Source organism: Vicia villosa, unplaced genomic scaffold, assembly GCF_029867415.1.
Source record: "Vicia villosa cultivar HV-30 ecotype Madison, WI unplaced genomic scaffold, Vvil1.0 ctg.001555F_1_1, whole genome shotgun sequence".
NCBI lineage: Eukaryota > Viridiplantae > Streptophyta > Magnoliopsida > Fabales > Fabaceae > Vicia > Vicia villosa.
Window position 1 is genome coordinate 389967 of NW_026705663.1, and position 19732 is coordinate 409698.

A 19732-nucleotide genomic window follows, 5' to 3' on the forward strand; every position below is an offset into this window, starting at 1 on the left:
ATTTCTTTTTATTTTATTTTAAATAAATTGTATTAAAATATATATTTAATTAATAATTTAATATTATAACACAATTGTAAATCTCTTATTTTTCTATCAATTCCTCTAAATCTCTATTTATTATAAATTAAAATATTAATGTGATAATTAATTAAATTGGTTATAAATCAATAAATTATAATTTTTTTAGTTACAGTTCGATGTGTTAAAATTAAATCGCTTTAAATCAATAAATTTAGCATCAATAAGGTCTGCAAACATATGCAGGAAGAGTACAATTGGTGAAGAGCATCATTGCTGCCATTGCTCAGTATTGGATGAGTTGCTTCCCTCTTCCAAAGTTTGTACTGAAGAAGATTGATAGCATCTGTAGGAGTTTCATTTGGACTGGGACTGCTCAGAGCAAAAAAAGTCCCATAGCCTGGGATAGTGTTTGCAGACCTTATGCCCAAGGAGGTTTGCAAGTCATCAATCTGCAGGTTTGGAATACTGTGCTGATGCTAAAATGCCTTTGGAACCTTTGTAGAATGGCTGAGAATTTGTGGGTTCAATGGATGCATAGCTACTATTTTGCAAAGAATGGAGTTATGACCTATGATGTAAAGGCTAGTACTAGTTGGATAGCTAAATGTATTCTGAGTCAAAGAGGTATTATTCCCGAGGTTCAGCAGGAATGGGAAGTTTCTATCCAAAGGCAAAAGTTCAAGGTGAGTACGTTCTATGCTTGCTTAATTGATAATGGTAACCGGGTCTTTTGGAGAAATATTCTGAGAAATAATAAAGCCAGGCCTCGTGCAAATTTCTGTTTGTGGATGGCTTGTCATATGAGATTGGCAACTAAGACTAGAATGGCTAGATTGGGTTTCCTGCCAGGCCTAGAGGTAACTTGCAGCTTATGCAGACTTGAGGATGAAGATATGGAACAGTTCTTTAAGTGTCCTATTGCTGGAGGCATTTGGGCTAATATCTTGGATTGGATTGATGTCGAGCACCAGCCTCAGAACTGGAATGCTGAACTCTGCTGGGCCTCTAATATTACAAATAGGAAAGGTTGGAAGGTGGAGCTTTTGAAAATGGCTTTGGCTGAAACCGTTTACGGTATTTGGACTCTGAGAAACAATATTTGTTTTGATGGTATAGGAAAAAATATTTGTATAGAAAGCAGTATAAAAGATACAATAGTATATAGGGCTTGGCAGTATAGAAAGCTTCGCATACATATCGCCAAATTGATGTTATAGGTTACTTGGTTTTTGTATAGGTTGGATCTCTTTGTAGATCACCATGCTTTGTATTGGTTTTTTGAATTAATATATATTTTTTGATTAAAAAAAAAACAATTTAATACGTGTAAATTTATCCAAGTTAAGAATTTTTTTATAATATTTAATATGTAATAAATATCTAAAATAAATTTTATAGATATTCACCATTTACAATGCTAATAAATTATTATTATAATTATTATTAATATTAATATTTATTTTTTATAGGAAGTATTATAATAATTATTATTGTTATATTGTTATTATTATAATATAAATATAAGAATAACTATCCTATTTTTTTTTAAATACAAATATTTAAAAGTCATGTTAATAATCATTATTATCCTTTATTACACAATTTAATACATATATTTTTAAAGGTGAATTCTTATCTACCCAACACAAAAAGTTGGGTAGAGTTACCTTTAGTGTAAAATGCATTGAAAACAACCAAAAAGTGTATCATTTGATAAATAATTAAAGATGATAAAATTAAATGGTGTTATATGATTGGTTGAAGGTACACTACCCAACTTTTTTAGATGGGTAGAGAAGTTGTCCCCATTTTTAAAATGGTGATTTAGAACCTTGAGAATGTAAGAATCTTGTCCATATTAATTAGGATTGAGAGAATTAATTAGCCTGATAATTCTTAATTAAAAATAAAAAAACATTAAAAATCGAAGTAATGGAGCTATTATGTAAAGTTCTAAAAACCTTTAAAAATAAAAACATAATTTTTGATAATATATTTGTAATTTCAAAAATTAATTTAAGTTTTCATAATTTAAAATGATTTACTTAATTATCATATTTTAATGTAGTTATTATATTTATTACTTAAAAAAATATGTAAAGGAATATTTTAAAATTTATTAAACACATATCAAAATTATTTATAATATTTAAAATTCAAATAATAATAATTATAAATTATACATAGATCATATATTCAAAAGTCTAATAAAAATTGGAAATAGAAGAGCAAAAGTCTAATAAAAAGGTCTACCAATAATACAAATGATGTGCAATGACAAAAGAGGGACTTCACGTTTTCTTAGACTAAAGGAATATAGAAGCATTGGAAACTGATGTTTTGTATAAACCCAACATTTCACGCGTGAAACAAAATATTGGGTAAACCAACCGTCCAAAATAACACCAAAATCTTCCGATTAAAATACACTATTTAAGTGGTCATTAAAGGAGTAATATATTGATGGCTATTTTTTTTTCCGGAGATTTTTTACATTGATGGCTATTTCTTTTTCGGAGATTTTTTAAAGGATTAATATATAATGATTTAACTTAATAATAAAATGTCAAGTATGATTTGGGACATTCTGAATTTAAATTTAAATTCAATTAATATGAAAACATTTAATTAAAATAAAATAAATGGGGTTGAAAAACATAAAATAAATGGTGTTAAAAGAAAACATCCAATATCACTTCTCTGATATCATTAAATCATATAATTGTTTACAATAGTATCTAATATCACTTCTCTAATATCAAATCCTGCATTTGAAACAACGATCCTACTAAAATCAATTTATTGTAAGAATCTCAAAGATCTGTAAGATAAATTAATACTGGAATGAAAAGGCAAATATGTGTGATTTTTTAGCAAATATACAGAACTCAATATCAACCTAAACTCAAAATGGAGAAAGAGTTCAATAGAAGACATGAAGATCGAAGATTTATCTGTTGAAGAACTTGACTTCGATTTGATTGGGATTAACTTCGATGGTGATGGAGTCGGCATCGACGGTTTCATCCATAAATGTAAAAGCTTGGATTCGTTGAAAGATAATATGGTTTAAGAGTAAGCATAAGAGATGGAGGAGGATTAAATGGAAATTTTGTTATGCGGGTGGCGAAAAAGTTAAGAAGGAGAAGATCGATTGGAATGCGGTGTCGGATAATTTTCTGGAAATTTCGTATGAAACACCGTTGAAGATGAAGATAAACATTAATGTTATGAAGGTTTGGTTGAGGACGATTTGAGACTTGGTGGACATCAAATGTCATAATTTATAGAGTTATGAGAGGAGTAAAGAACAATGATGATGGCATTTGAAAGGTTTTGTAGGATTTCAAGAGGATGAAGAGTGAAAGGCTCCACAATAAAATTGTTGAGTTTCAAGGTAGTTTTTTAAAAAAGGTGACTACAAATTGAGATTTTCAAGGCGTAATTAATTGATTTAGGTGGGGTACGAAGTAATGTCATAATTATAATATTTATTTGTTAATTAAAATATTTAGGGAAATGCAATTACCGTTATGTCCCCGATTATCATCCTCAAATTGGTGATTAGAGGGATAATGATAGGATTTCATATGTATTCTACTTTATTATATTAAAAGTAGATTTAATTATTCATTGCTACATATTTCAAAATTTAAGTGCAAGTTTGCATTTAAACGTGGGGTATATTGCAGGGTTAGGTGGGGTCTATTTTAGGATTTTTATAGATTGAATGGATATTTGAAAAATGTAATTGAGTTGTTTAAAAAATGTGAAAGAATAATATAATAGAAAATATTATGTGGGTCCCATTTAAAAAACTAAAATGAGGATGATAGACGTGGATGCTCTTAAGAATGATTAAGGATTATTGAAATTTGAAATTCACATGATTTTTTTATCTTGAAATTTTTGGGAGAGGATATGATTATTTATTATTTGATTGATTAAGCACATATAAATGTTTTTAAAAATATACAAGTAAAAAACTATTTAAACACAAGTTAATATGTAATTATTATCCTTATTCTAACTTAACTCTTAAATTGTTTTTTCTTCTTTTTATACATATAGAAATCCCATTACCTTTTTAAAATATTATTTTTTTAATAACAAACACTACTATATAAATAATATTTTTCATGATAAATTTTTCATCTCGGTTATTGAAAAATCAAGGTTATATGACATAAAAAGCGCCATTTACATTTTTTTTAGAAAATTAATTTGTTCCCTCGGTTATCACCATAACTGACATTTAAAGCTGCTCAGGGTTTGAGTTTCGATTTCCAACTCCTGTAATTTTATGTTTTCTATAGAACCAAAAAGACGTCTTTATTTTTTATAGATTTTATGTCGAATATGATCCATCGGTTTTTAAGAAAACTGATATAAAAATTATCTAAATTTTTTATTACTCTTAGAACTAAAAAGACGCTTTTATTTTTTAGAGATGTTTACGTCGGATATGTTTCCCCAAATTTTAATAAAACCAAAATAAAACTTTCTAAAATTTGTATTCCTTCAAAGCTAATGTTAAGTCTAGCTCATTCACATTTTGAGCCCTAGCGAACATAAGAACACCATTCTTCTTCAGCCAATGAAAGAACACCATTCTTCTCCAAAGAGGAAGGAAGAACGAAAGAACCAACACTTTTCTTTTAGTCTCATCACATTTCTGGTATGTTGTTGTTTGTTGTTGTTCTTGTTGTTTTCGTTGTTGTTCTTGTTGTTATTTTGAGACATATTCGATTTTCTGTATTATTTTTTATTGAGAAACTTTATTTTTGTTGGCTCTATACTATTTTTATTTTATTTTTACAAACTTTATGTGATTATGGATCGTAGTTGCATGAAAGCCTTCACTAGGAGTTAATATCTTCACATGTTAATAACTCGTTCTCAATAAGATGACCAACACTTAAGAGATTTCACACTGTGCCTGGTACATATAGTACATCTCTAATGATTGATGACCTGCCATTATGTCTTTTGAAAACCATGTTACATGCTCCTTTTGCTTGCAATGATGTACTATTAGCAAGTCTAATCTTGGTTCTTCTTTTTCTTTTATCATCAAACTTTACTAGCCCTGCCTTATGACCCGTCACATGATTAGAGCAGCCTCAGTCCAAGAACAAAGTTGTAGAATCATAATAATCATCTGAAACTGTAGCCTTAATTAAAGACTATCGTTTCAAAACCATATGAATCCTCTTGTCCTATTTTTGCTTCATCAACATCTTTGTCTTTAGTAGCTCCTTTTCCTTTGTTGTACCAACATTCCTTGGCCATGTGACCCCATTTATCACAATTATAACATTTCATATTTTTCTTATCGAATTTTTCTTTACGGTTTGAAGTCCCTCCTCCTCTTTTAGAAGATCCAGGTTTCTCATCATTCTTTTGCTTTTGAGAGTGAGACAAAGAACTCTTCTTAATATTATTGCCTTTGTCATATTTGCCTTTGAACTTTCTAAATCCACCATTATTTTTCCAAGTCTGAGCTTGCAAAGCCTGAATGTATTCATGAACATCTTTTCTTTTAACTATTCTTAATTGACGGGCTTCTAATGATCCTTCAAGATCTTCCAACTTCATTATATACAAGTCACTATATTCTTGAATAGGCACAATGACATGATCAAAATGAGAAGTTAAGGTTTTTCATCACCTTCTCAATGATCATATTATCTGTCATCGTTTTACCATAATTCTTCATCAAGTGAATAAGATTATGCACCTTGGACACATAGCCTGCAACTTTTTCATTGTCTCCCATCTATAATAACTCATATTGTCTTCGTAAAGATTTCAACTTCACACTTTTGACTTTCTCACTTCCTTTCTAATATTTGACAAGAGTATCCCATGCCTCTTTTGCAAACTCAACATGAGCATTCTGATCAAATTTTGCACCATTAGCAACTGATTGAATGCAAAATGACGCCTTGGAATCCTTCTTCATAGAGTCTTTAAGAATAGTGCATTGAGCTTTAGTTGTGTTTGCATGAAGCTCGGAGACACCATTGATTACCACCTCAAGAGCATCTTAAAAGCCAAAAAGAGACATCATTTGTTTATTTTATCGATCACTGTAACACCCTTCTAAATCCCACGAAATTAACGATTAATTTAATCATGTAAACACAACCACATGGGTGTCACACTTCATAAAACATCACAATTATCCTGCTTCGTAACATGGGTTACCATCGTGAATAATTAAACTGCACATTTTATACCTGGGATGCTACACGACATCCAATATGTCTAATTTGTACTTGGGATGTCACACAGAATCCAACACGTCTGATTTGAACCCCAAGGAATATTCCAATATGAAGTCACCAGGTCCCTCGAGTACAATTCCTGCCCCAGTCCCATTGAGGTTTGACGATTCGTCAACATGAAGGATCCATGTGCTTTGTTTTGGAGTGGGACCTCTTAGTTCGACCAAGAAATCGGCAAGCACCTGGGATTTGATGCTGGATCTCAGAATGAACTATATGTCTTACTCGGAAAGCTCTACAGCCCAAGTAACCATTCTTCCGGCTAAGTCTGGCTTTTTTAATATTTGTCTTATCATATAAATCGTCTTCACAATTATGGTGCGGCCCTGAAAATTGTGCCTTAACTTTCGAGTCATTTTCACCAAAGCCAGCACCATCTTTTCAATCTTCTAATACAGCTTCTCCGCTCCCTTCAAGACCTTACTTACGAAGTATACTGGCTTTTCCCCACCATCTGCTTCTTGTACAAGAATAGAACTCATGGCCTTGTAGGAAAATTTTATCTAACTCACCATCTGGTTCCTCCAAGCCCGAGTTCAATAAAATCTTGCTAGTTATGTTGTTAGATGCCTAGTTCCATGCAGCATTTTCATCAATAATGATGTCTCTACTTATCACGATCTTCTTAGAGATTGGATTAAACAATATATAAGCTCCAATTTTGTGATAACCAACAAATATCATTACTTCATTTTTGTCATTTAGCTTCTTTCTTCTAGCATCAGGCACATGCTTATCAAAAATTGATCCAATCACTTTAAGATAATTCATAAATGATTTCTTACCACTCCAAACTTCTTCTAGAACTTTGTTCTTCAATCTCCTTACTAGATAACTATTCAACACATATGCAGCTATTGTGACTACGTCACCCCATAATGGATGAGGCATGCCTTTTTGTTTCAACATACACCTAGCCATATCCAAGATGCTTTTATCCCTTCTTTCATTTATACCATTATGTTGATGTGTATATGGAGTCGTGACCTCAAGACCAATCCCATGATTTGAACAAAATTCTTAAAATACATTGGATGTATATTCTCCTCCACTATATATTCTAAGGATCTTAATCTTCTCACTTTTATTCTAAACCAATATTTTGAATCTTTTTAATACTTAAAATAGTTCATTTTGGTGTTTGATCATGTACACCCAAAGCTTCCTGCTATGCTTATCCATAAAAGAGACCGCATCTATTTCCACCAATAGTGTGATCCTAAGAAAGACAACAAACATAGGAGTGAAAAACTTCCAATGAGCATGATGATCTCATGGGACAGTAAGACTTGAAAGCATTCTTGAATTGCTCCCCCAACCAAGGAACCTTCACTTAACTTCTTAGGAATTGAGAACTTTAGTAGAGCAATCACCATTACTTGTGCAATAAGTTGATTGAGTGATTTGAAGTTTAAGTGGCCGAATCCCAGATGCCATAACCAACTTTCTTTGTGCTCAACCACAACTTGCAAGCCTTGGAATTATATGGAACTTATCATAGTCTTTAAGGTTCTATTCTTTGACAATGGAAACCTCGAGAATAGCTTATTTCTTGCATCAAACTGTTCAAGGGCCTCATTCTTCATTATTTCTAAGAACACGTCCTCAATAAGATGGATAACACTTAAGAGATTTCACTTCATTCCTGATACATATATTACATCTTCAATGATTGTTGACATGCCATTACGACTTTTGATAACCATGTTACCTTCTCCTTCTCCTTTCAATGATCTAGTATTAGCAACTCTAATGTTGCTTCTTCTTCTTCTTCTACCATCAAACTTTATTAGCCATGCCATATGACCCGTCATATATATTAGATAAGCCTGTGTCCAAGAACCAAATTGTAGAATTTTAATAATCATATGAAACTGTAGCCTTTGATAAGTGCCAAAATATCGTTATTTTGTGTATATAATTTGTTGCACTTATCGATACTTTTTGTTAATACCATTTGAATAATTCCCCATTTTGTATGTAAATTTGTATACTTTGTGAATAGTTGTATTTTCATATACTTTTATACCTTTTGATAGTTTTTGTGTCTTTTTGTAGGTATTCTTGTGTATTTGGAGCATGAGTAATAAAGTATCGAAGACACGACTTCAAACGCGCGATTTTGAGCAACAAAACCAACTCATCAACGAATAAGGCTCAAAATCAAAGAATAAAAATCATCAATTTGGTTGATATTTTTTCATTTTTAGGTAGTAAATTGAATAATCTTTCCAACACTTTGGGTGCAAATTGAATAATCTTTCCAACACTTTGCGCGCTGTGTGAAATTTAAAAGTGTATAAATAGGGTAAAAATATATATTTTTAGGTTATGTTTTGGGTATTTTTAAACCCTAACTCATCCTAGGTAATTTTTTGGTAGATTTAGCTTGAAAACACCATTGGAGCTTGCATACGGATGATCCAAAGTCGGATTTCTCATCAATCGGAGCTGACAACCCATGAGATGTTTGGTTCTTCTTCATTCTTCTTTGTGTATTTCTCTTTTGTTGGGTTTTGTTTGTAAGTTTACTCTAAACACATGGATGTTTGTTACTCTTTCTATTTGTTGTATAAAGTTTGCTTTACAAATCTTAATCGGTGTTTCCTTGATCTTTTTGCTTAAATGCTTTGGAATTGTGTTGTTGTAGAAATAGACATCACAAATCTTGATTATGGAGATATCTGTTAACTTTAGATTCTAGAGATAGGATTGGGGTTAACATCCATATAATATCTAAGTTTAATGCCCTAATTTGTTCGACCAGTTGAGACATCGTCGAAAGAGCAATATAGTTGAACTCTCGTTGGTGTTGCAGAAATTGATATTGATGTGAGAGATATGCGGTGATTCTGATGAGTATTGTAGATTGAGTGCGGAGGAGTGATAAATCTAAGTTTGTGAGGAATAGTTTAGATTCGAACCAGATAAGTTATTCTCTATCAAGAATGAATTTATTTTATGTTCATAAGTTATATTTTCCATTTTTACTTAAAACCCATTTAACCCAAACTCTAGAACTAAGAATCCGTCGAACGGTAATTCAGTAGAACTAATCTCTGTGGACACGATAAGTTTCTCGGATAAATATTTCCAAATTTTTTGTTGCTTTCCGCTTTACCGCTTCAACAGCCTTAAAGACCTTTCATTCAAAACCATATAAATCCTCTTATGTCAGTTTTTCTCCATCAACATATTTGTCTTTAATAGCTCCTTTTCCTGTGTTGTACCAACATTTCTTGGTCATGTGACCCCATTCATCAGAATTATAACATTTCATATATTTCTTATTGAATTTTTCTTTACGGTTTGAAGTCCCTCATCCTCTTTTAGAAGATCCAGGTTTTTCATTATTATTTTGCTTTTGAGAGTGGGAGTGAGACCAATAACCCTTCTTATTATTATTGCCTTTGTTATATTTGCCTTTGAACTTTCTAAATCTACCATTATTTTTCCAAGTCTGAGCTTGCAAAGCCTGAATGGATTCTTGAACATATTTTCTTTTAACTTTTCTTAATTCTTAGGATTCTAACGATCCTTCAATATCTTCCAACTCCATTGTAGACAAGTCACTAAATTCATGAATAAGCACGATGACATGATCAAAATGAGAAGTTAAGGTTTTCATCACCTTATCAATGGTCATCTTGTTTGTCATCATTTTACCATAATCCTTCATCAAGTGAACAAGATTATGCACCTTGGACACATAGCATGCAACCTTCTCATTGTCTCCCATCTATAGTAACTCATATTGCCACCGTAAAGATTGCAAATTTACACTTTTAACTTTCTCACCTCCTTCCTAATATTTGACAAGAGTATCCCATACATCTTTCGCGAACACAACATGAGCATTCCGAACAAATTTTGCATTGTTATGAAGAGTGCATTGAGCTTCAACTGCGTTTGCATCAAGCTCAAAGACACTGTTGATAACCACCTCAAGAGCATATTGAAAGCCAAAAAGAGACATCATTTGTTTATTTTATCGATCACAACTCTTGCCATCAAGATTTGGAAGAGAAGTAAGAATGCCTTTGTCACCATTCATTACAACGGATGTGATTTACCATCCTAGGATATGCAGTCTATATGAACAAGAACCAAAAGACTCTAGATACTAATTTGTTAGTGCAAATTCTATATTTGCCCTCAAAGATGAGAGAAAAAGATTGAAAAAAATAATCAAGATAAGAATATAGATTGGTGTAGTTATATTATGAATTTAGTGAATGCAAAAATATTACAAGCACAAGTGTATATAGACTATACGTGGAACTACTTGCCTCACAAGTAACTAACTAACTACTTATCATAAAAAAGGGATAAGAACCACGAGTTGAAAATTGACAAACATCTATCTTAATGCATATGAAGTAGGAATTATATAAAAAACATTATAAACTGTGTGTTGTTTTTAATTTCTACATGCATCTATACTATCATATTTTGCATGACATGTGAATTGTAACAACAATATTTTTCATAGTTTTTGATCGGTCACCATTTCTACTTAATTTCGTCATAAATTCGGCATAAGATCGCCATACTTGGTAACACTTTGTGGTTGTTTTTAAGTGTTTTTCTTTGATTCATCTAATTCTAGTTATTTTGTGTGCATTTTGTTTTTGTGCCATTTATCTTTGTCTATTAGGTGCTTTTGATCTCTCTACTTGGTGGTTGTAGGTTAATTCTGGATCAGATGGAAATTGCACAAGTGTTGGTGTAACAGAAGCTGAAAATCGTGACAGGCGTGTAGTATTTTGATCATAACTGGAGCTTCGTAACTCGGAATGACGCGGTTCCGGTGGCAAAATTTCGCTAACGAAAAGGACTACAACTTTGATGTTGAAGTCAAAGCCAAAAGAGGCAGGGTCGGACACGGTCAGACCGTGTCAAGTGACACGGCCGTGTCCGACCTGCTGAAGAATTCTCCCCAAAAGTGGCAGAAGCTGACACGGTCAGCCCGTGTCAAGTGACACGGCCGTGTCAGCCTGTGCGGACAGAATTTCTGATTTTCTATGTTTTTTACAATTTTAAAGTTCCGGGGGCAATTTGGGTATTCCGGCTGAGATCTGAAAACCTAGAGGGATTAAAAGAGGATTGAGAGACAAGGAGAAGACACTTTTGATCGTACGAGAGAATTCCAGAGCAGAGAAAATATAGCTTCATCAAGGTGTTGGAAGACGAAGAGATTCAACGGTGGACACCATTGAAGATCCGAGTTCTCCTAATCTTTGTAAATGTCTAAACTTTGTGATTTTGGTTTCTTGAATACTATGAGAGGCTAAACCCCCCAATGCCAGGGGGTGTCCCTGATTTGCATTGTTATGACTTTGAATATTGTTGATCTTTAATCAAGCTTTCATATTTTGCAATTTAATTGTTTAATGTTTTTAATGCTTTCTTTGTCGGCAAAACAAGATTGATCCACGGTTAACAATCTGTAGGACTACGGTTGTTAAGGTTTTTAAACAATTAAATCTTATTGTTATCACCTAGGCCTAGGGATACCGTAAGTTTATTTGAACATTCTTGATCATTTACATCTTTGGTTTACAAACCTATGTTTCTAAGGACTTAGGCATTAGGATTACAAACCAAAAGGTTTTCACTAAGGACTTAGGAAAACACCCTTAAGAACAAATAGTTGCATCATATGAACTTGTTAAAGAGATCTTTTTACAGAGTCATTATAAGGCTGATCATACACCTACCTTGACATTACTCTAAATTTATACTCAAAAGCTTAACTTTAATTTCAGCTTATTTATTTTAATTCAGTTATTTCAATATAACAAAAACACCCATATGCTATTTTGTTTAATTGACTAGTTACAATAATTTATATTTCCTACGCAATCCTCGTGATCGATACTTGGGTAAAACCCATTATTACTACATCGGTGAAAATAGTACACTTGCTATTTTTCCGATCAAGTTTTTGGCGCCGTTGCTGGGGATTGCCAAAATATAAGTGATTAATAAGTCAATTGAAATTTTGTTGCTCTGCAACTAAAATTTTATTTTTCAGCAATTTTTATTTATTTTTTCCTCTAAACTAATCATTGTCTAATCTTGTATGCGAGGTAAGGCCTCAGCAGAATTTTGTTTTTTTTACGCAGAACCAGAAAGATCATTGCGAGCACGACTTCGAGAAGCTAAGCAAAAAAGACTGACATCAAAAGAAGAATCAACCATAGTTTCAGAATCTGAAAACGAAGAAACACTATCGAGCCCATCCAAGTAGTCAGATTTAGAATCTGAAACTATGGCAGAGGATCCACCACCTCCTCCAGAAAGACTTTTAGGTGATTATGGAAGGGGGAACGCACCACTTGGCCGAATGACAATCGTCAATCAACCGGTCAATGTGGCACACTTCCAACTACATCCCTCTACTATTCACCAGTTGGAAAGCAAGCCCTTTTCAGGAAGAATCAACGAAGATGCAAATAAGCATCTTCAGAGATTCCTCACCACAACAACATCATTGAAGATCGAAGGCCATTCTGAAGAAGCCAAGAGACTTGTGATGTTTCCTTTCACTTTATCCAAAGATGCGGAAGAATGGTTTTACTCCCTTCCAGCTGGGAGTATCACGGCATGGCAAGAGATGGAAAATGCTTTCCTTAATGAGTATTTCCCTGCTTCAGTTTTCATTCGCAAAAGATATGACATTATCAATTTCAAACAGAAAGAAGGGGAATCACTTGGAGATGCATATAAAAGGTTTAAGAGGTGTTTGGTTGCATGTCCTACTCATAACATGGACCCAACCGAGCAAATGCAGACTTTTGTGAATGGTTTACGAGTCAAGACAAAACAACTCATAGACACTGCTGCCGGTGGCTCAACCAATTTCTCAACAGCCACTGGTATCAAAAGGATAATAGAAGCAATTGCCGCTAATGAGCATATTGAGTTGTATGATCGCACAATGAACCAACCAGAAGGAAAAATTGATTTAAAGCTTGCAGATCAGGTTGTTAAAATGGAAGATCAGATTGCGGCTGAGGTAGAAAGAAGACTAAAGAAGATGAATATTGGAGAACAGAAAGTAGCACAGGTTGAGCCAATCACATCAGTTATGTGTGAAATATGTGGTGGACCGCATTTTGCTATGCATTATGTTGCAACGCAGGAACAGGTTGAACAGATTCATATGTTGAGGCAGAATAATCCATACGCCAACACATATAATCCAGGATGGAAAAATCATCCTAATTTCGCATGGAAAGACCAACAAGGAAATATTCAAAAGCAGGGACCCAACCAATATCAATCTCAAGCTCAGCCACATCAATACATACCTCCACAACAACCACCATACCAGCAACAATTCCAACACCATCCACAACAACTCCAAACTCAAGGTCAACAACAATTTCAACAACAGGTACCGAAGAAAGAAGATTGGGAGATCGCTATTGAAAAAATGGAAGCTCAAAACTCTCAATTCCAGGAAGAAACTAGGAGCAATCTAAGGAACACCAGCGCTTCAATCAAGAATCTGGAAATTCAAATGAGTCAGATAGCACAACATCTCACTCTACAGGCACAAGGTACCCTTCTGAGCTCAATTGTGAAAAATCCTAAAAACCAAGAGAAGATTAATGCTGTTACTACAAGGAGTAAGAAAGTGGCAGAATCAGAAAAAGAAAAAGAGGAAATGGATGACCCCTTGGTGATTGAGGTAGATTTGGAGATAAGAGAGAATGTGAAAGAGCCCGAAATTGTGATACCACCGGTTAAGCAACTTGAAGAGAAAAATGCTAAACCGGCAATCAAGCTACCTTTTCCTTCTAGAGTGACAAAGAAGAATTCAACAGAAAAGGATTTTGAGAAGTTTGCAGCTTTGTTTAAAAAGTTAGAAGTCAATCTCCCCTTCTTTGAAGCACTTGAGCACATGCCGTTGTATAAGAAATTTATGAAGGAGGTGATTGCTAAAAAGAGACCCGTGGGAGGAGAACCAGAAATTACAACTGAAAAGTGTGGTATAGTCTCGCGAGCAAGGAAGATCCCCATCAAGAAGAAAGATCCTGGAGCAGTGGCGATACCATGCACAATCAAGAATAGAATGTTTAAAAAGGTACTCATTGATTATGGTTCTAGTGTGAGTTTAATGCCACTATCTATCTTCAAAAAGCTTGAATTGGGAAAGATAAGCGAAAGTGAGACAAAATCAAAGTTCGCGGATCACACCATCAAGAAATCATATGGGGTAGCTGAAGATGTACTGGTGGAGATTGATAAGTTTGTATTCCCTGTTGACTTCCACATCATGGACATTCCTGAAGATGAAGAAACTCATATCCTTCTTGGGAGACCCTTTTTGTTAACAAGTCGTTGCAACTTTGACATTGAGAAAGGGACACTAACGGTGAAATCATTTGATGAAGAAGTAACCTTGAAGATGTTAGAAGTCAAGAAACAAAGTGCAGGTGTACATGATCAAGCTTCTGTTGGTATGATCGAAAGTGAGGGAGAAGACAAAAGTCCTAAACATCTCCAAGAAAAAGTTTCAAGCATAGCCTCTAGGGTGAAACCAAATTATTTAACTATCAAAAGTCCTAAGAAAGCTAAGGAAGTCAAGAAGAAGGTGGAAGAGAAAGAGCAAGGCGAGAAGAAGAATGTGGGAAGTGAATTGAAGAGAAAAGTTGTCCATGCTTTTCATCTTCATGAGTTCGTGGTTGCGGAAGTGGCAAGCAACAAGGTTTGGAAAAGGAAATACCCTCCATAATAAAGGGTAATGGACCGTCGAGCCATGCGACGTTAAACGAAGCGCTCCGTGGGAGGCAACCCACGGTTTTAATAATTAATTTCTCTATTTGTTTGTCTTATTTTCAGGAAATAAAAGAGAGCATCTCCAGTGGAAGCTAGGAAGTGATCATTGGAATGCAATACCTCTGTAAGCAACCTCTCCGAGGCTGGCTCTAAAACATTGAGGACAATGTTTAGTTCAAGTGTGGGAGGGGTTCTTTTCAGTTGCTTTTAGTTGATTTCCATTTTTTTGTTTTTGTTTGTGTGTTGTGTTGACATTGTGTTATAGATTGAGTGATGGATGCTGAATGAATGATGAATGGTAGTTAGTGGATGAAAGGTGCAACCTGAACTTAATCTCTCGAGGTACTTTGGAAGTGGACATAACCGAAAGTGTCGGACGCAACTTGAAGAACTGGACTGAGAAGGTAAGTGGTGAAATCGAGCCAAAAAAGAAAGTCACATGACATAAAGGGTGTGTTGAAGCTGCAAACTTAGCCTACATGGTGAGGAACATAAAAAGCCAAACACATGTAAAGATCATCATGAGAGTAAAATCAGGTATGACTTTATCTCTCTAATTTTGCGTTTGTCCTACTGACACAGTACAAATATGAAATCACACACTGAGGCACTTGTTTGTTCTCCCTAGAGCCTTTTCGTCCTTCATTTATTTTTGTTTTATCCCTCGTTAAACCCGTTGAGCCATTCCCCCTTGTTTGTTTAAACCCACACATGTCATCCTTAACCATAATTCTATCATTTTTGTTTGGCACTTGTGTAATTATTGTTTCTTTTGAATCTGTGTGAAATTGTAAGTTTGGGGTAGTGCTTAAAAAAATAAAGGGCAAGTGTGATATGAAAAAAATAAAAATAAAAGTGTGTAAAGCACAAGAAAAAAAAAGTTTGAAACACTTGCCTAAAAAGATTTGAAAGACTCGAACAATGTTGATTGCCTGGTAATTAGGTAAAAAGGAGAGTCTAAGAAGAAACCACCTCACACAAAACCGAACACAAAGACAAGAAGAATAACATAAGTGCTAGTTCACAAACCATTTGCATATCAATTCCTTGTTTATCCTTCCTTCCACCTCAGCCCCGTTACAACCTAAAAAGTCCTCAAAAGTGTGTGAATTATTTTTGTGTAGTGAAAGTAGGATGTATGCAAAGTCAAGGGTGGATATTGCATATCGTGATGTTGAACGAAAAGCACTCTAACCCCGAGAGACAATGTGAGAAGTGTAAAAAGTTTGCAGGTGAAATACACTCTGTTGTGAAGTGTGATGGACAACAAGGTTCGATAAGCCCAAAAGCCTAATCAAGAAAGGGAAGTAAGTTGCGAAAGACATCGACTATGTTGTGGAAAAGAAAAGTTAAGGTGACCTCTGTTTGATCTCTTGCATCACTTGAGGACAAGCAATGAGATAAGTTTGGGGTTGTGATCGGTCACCATTTCTACTTAATTTCGTCATAAATTCGGCATAAGATCGCCATACTTGGTAACACTTTGTGGTTGTTTTTAAGTGTTTTTCTTTGATTCATCTAATTCTAGTTATTTTGTGTGCATTTTGTTTTTGTGCCATTTATCTTTGTCTATTAGGTGCTTTTGATCTCTCTACTTGGTGGTTGTAGGTTAATTCTGGATCAGATGGAAATTGCACAAGTGTTGGTGTAACAGAAGCTGAAAATCGTGACAGGCGTGTAGTATTTTGATCATAACTGGAGCTTCGTAACTCGGAATGACGCGGTTCCGGTGGCAAAATTTCGCTAACGAAAAGGGCTACAACTTTGATGTTGAAGTCAAAGCCAAAAGAGGCAGGGTCGGACACGGTCAGACCGTGTCAAGTGACACGACCGTGTCCGACCTGCTGAAGAATTCTCCCCAAAAGTGGCAGAAGCTGACACGGTCAGCCCGTGTCAAGTGACACGGCCGTGTCAGCCTGTGCAGACAGAATTACTGATTTTCTATGTTTTTTACAATTTTAAAGTTCCGGGGGCAATTTGGGTATTCCGGCTGAGATCTGAAAACCTAGAGGGATTAAAAGAGGATTGAGAGACAAGGAGAAGACACTTTTGATCGTACGAGAGAATTTCAGAGCAGAGAAAAGATAGCTTCATCAAGGTGTTGGAAGACGAAGAGATTCAACGGTGGACACCATTGAAGATCCGAGTTCTCCTAATCTTTGTAAATGTCTAAACTTTGTGATTTTGGTTTCTTGAATACTATGAGAGGCTAAACCCCCCAATGCCAGGGGGTGTCCCTGATTTGCATTGTTATGACTTTGAATATTGTTGATCTTTAATCAAGCTTTCATATTTTGCAATTTAATTGTTTAATGTTTTTAATGTTTTCTTTGTCGGCAAAACAAGATTGATCCACGGTTAACAATCTGTAGGAGTACGGTTGTTAAGGTTTTTAAACAATTAAATCTTATTGTTATCACCTAGGCCTAGGGATACCGTAAGGTTATTTGAACATTCTTGATCATTTACATCTTTGGTTTACAAACCTATGTTTCTAAGGACTTAGGCATTAGGATTGCAAACCAAAAGGTTTTCACTAAGGACTTAGGAAAACACCCTTAAGAACAAATAGTTGCATCATATGAACTTGTTAAAGAGATCTTTTTACAAAGTCATTATAAGGCTGATCATACACCTACCTTGACATTACTCTAAATTTATACTCAAAAGCTTAACTTTAATTTCAGCTTATTTATCTTAATTCAGTTATTTCAATATAACAAAAACACCCATATGCTATTTTGTTTAATTGACTAGTTACAATAATTTATATTTCCTACGCAATCCTCGTGATCGATACTTGGGTAAAACCCATTATTACTACATCGGTGAAAATAGTACACTTACTATTTTTCCGATCAGTTTTCTTAGGGTGTGTTTGAGAGTTTGAAGGGGAAGGGAGGAGAGGGCTTTTAAATAAGGGAATATTCGCTGAAGTTGTGAATGTTACATATACATTGATTCTTTATCCCTTTTGCTCGTTTTTTTTCCTACTTGTGTTCCATAATATAACTGATTTGATAAGCAGATGAAACTTTTGATTATTGGGGCTATTGCTCGAAGGACATTGGAGGAGTTCTTTTCATATTCAGAAGCTCGTTTCGGAGCTTTGCTACTGCTTTGTAGTCAGTTTCTCTATTGGATTCCATATTCATTTCACATGCTCAGTTTTATAATAAGTTTTGCTCTTTTTTTGCTGTAGTTTCTACATCAGTTGATTGTTACTCCATTTCGTTATGATTTTTACAATTACGATACTGAGGAAAAAGAATTCACTCAGCTATTCATCTAATTTACACAGGCCAGAACAATGACTTATTTTTTATTTGAACTTTAGTTTCATGTTTGTGCCCATATTCAATCTATTGTTTCAATCACTCCTTATAGAACATGGCACTTTTTGGAGCTTTGTTGTTTTTCATTGGGATGAAAAACTCCATTTGTAGAAGGCAACCAAAGAAGGCTCAAAAAATAAAAACCTATTAGATGCAGTAACATTGACAGACTCTTTTATCATTTATACTAAATATTTTTTTTTTATAAAGGTCAAATATTTTCTATAATTTTTTAAAAATTCATTTTCGAAAATCTTTCTCTCTCATTCCCTTCAAACTCGCAAACAAAACTTTAGTGTTGATTGTATTAAGGATTATTGTCTCTTTTTGAAATTATTGTAAAGTGTTTCAAATATATGTTGCATCTGCGCAACTCAAAATCTTATTCTAATTATTATTTTATTTCTATATTTTCCATATAGAACATATCATTTTCTTTTTAAAATAATATAAAACATAGTTACATAGTCGCATAAACTTAATAAAAATTCATCTACATACTTAAATTGATATACATAAATATGGATATAATTTCTTTAGCATTGACATTGTTAAAAAAAAAGATGTGTATGTGTGAGACAACAATTTAGTATTTATAACTACATTCAAATTATTATTGACGGTGAATTCTTATCTACCTTACCCAAAAATTGATCGACGTGCCAATATCGATATCGTGTCGGATGTTCTGACAACTAGTAATATAAGTAATATATAACTAATGTATATGTATATTATCAGTAGTAGTCTTTATAAAATAAGAGCAATACACAAAAAGAATGCTAGACCAACAGAGCTTATTTATTTGTACAAGAAGTTGTTAGAGGTTGTGGTAGAAGATCAGAGCTTATTTATATGTCGACTTAGACTATACTAGAGCTAAAAAGCAAAACAACTATTTGTTGGCTACATCTGGTGGTGGTTGCATATCTCCCAAAATAGATCCTTTCCTAAATTAGGTGATTATGGTACAGCTTATTTCGAGGTTGATTTATCGTTTTGACTGGTTTTTAACTTCATCAAATTACAATTATCCGATTGAATTTAATCACTTGAACCAAACCAAATAGTTTTGTTTAATTTTAGAATTCAATAGATTATTCTAAAACCAATTTACACTAGTGCTTAATTAACTCCAACTCCTATATATAAATGGTTGATTTAATTTCTGATGTTAAAATTTAGCTGTAACCTAGCTACTAGGTAGTTAGCTATATGGAGTGTCTAAGAAACATCTGACATTGACGTGTCGGAGTTTGTCTGCAAATTCTAGTGATAATATGTATTGCACTG

At 33.9% G+C, this 19732-nt stretch overlaps 1 protein-coding gene across 1 annotated transcript; it reads right to left on the bottom strand.

Moving 5' to 3' along the window:
* Nucleotides 1–5199: 5199 nt before the first annotated feature.
* On the bottom strand, nt 5200–7235 carry LOC131635834 (uncharacterized). The gene is made up of 5 exons (XM_058906480.1): nt 7002–7235; nt 6827–6884; nt 5897–6072; nt 5696–5803; nt 5200–5616 (listed from the first exon to the last, which is right to left on the bottom strand). Exons 1-5 carry the CDS (start codon nt 7233–7235, stop codon nt 5200–5202), a joined length of 993 nt encoding a protein of 330 aa, XP_058762463.1.
* Between the last annotated feature and the right edge of the window lie 12497 nt (nt 7236–19732).

What these genes read in the sequence shown, in the direction of transcription:
- LOC131635834 (XM_058906480.1), bottom strand. Translation starts at nt 7,235, where the DNA reads ATGGCTAGGTGTATGTTGAAACAAAAAGGCATGCCTCATCCATTATGG. An exon ending in ATGTTGAGTTTGCAAAAGAG is followed by an intron (nt 5,804 to 5,896) that starts GCATGGGATACT and finishes GAGTTATTATAG; the next exon opens with ATGGGAGACAATGAAAAAGT. An exon ending in ATAATATGATCATTGAGAAG is followed by an intron (nt 5,617 to 5,695) that starts GTGATGAAAAAC and finishes TATATAATGAAG; the next exon opens with TTGGAAGATCTTGAAGGATC.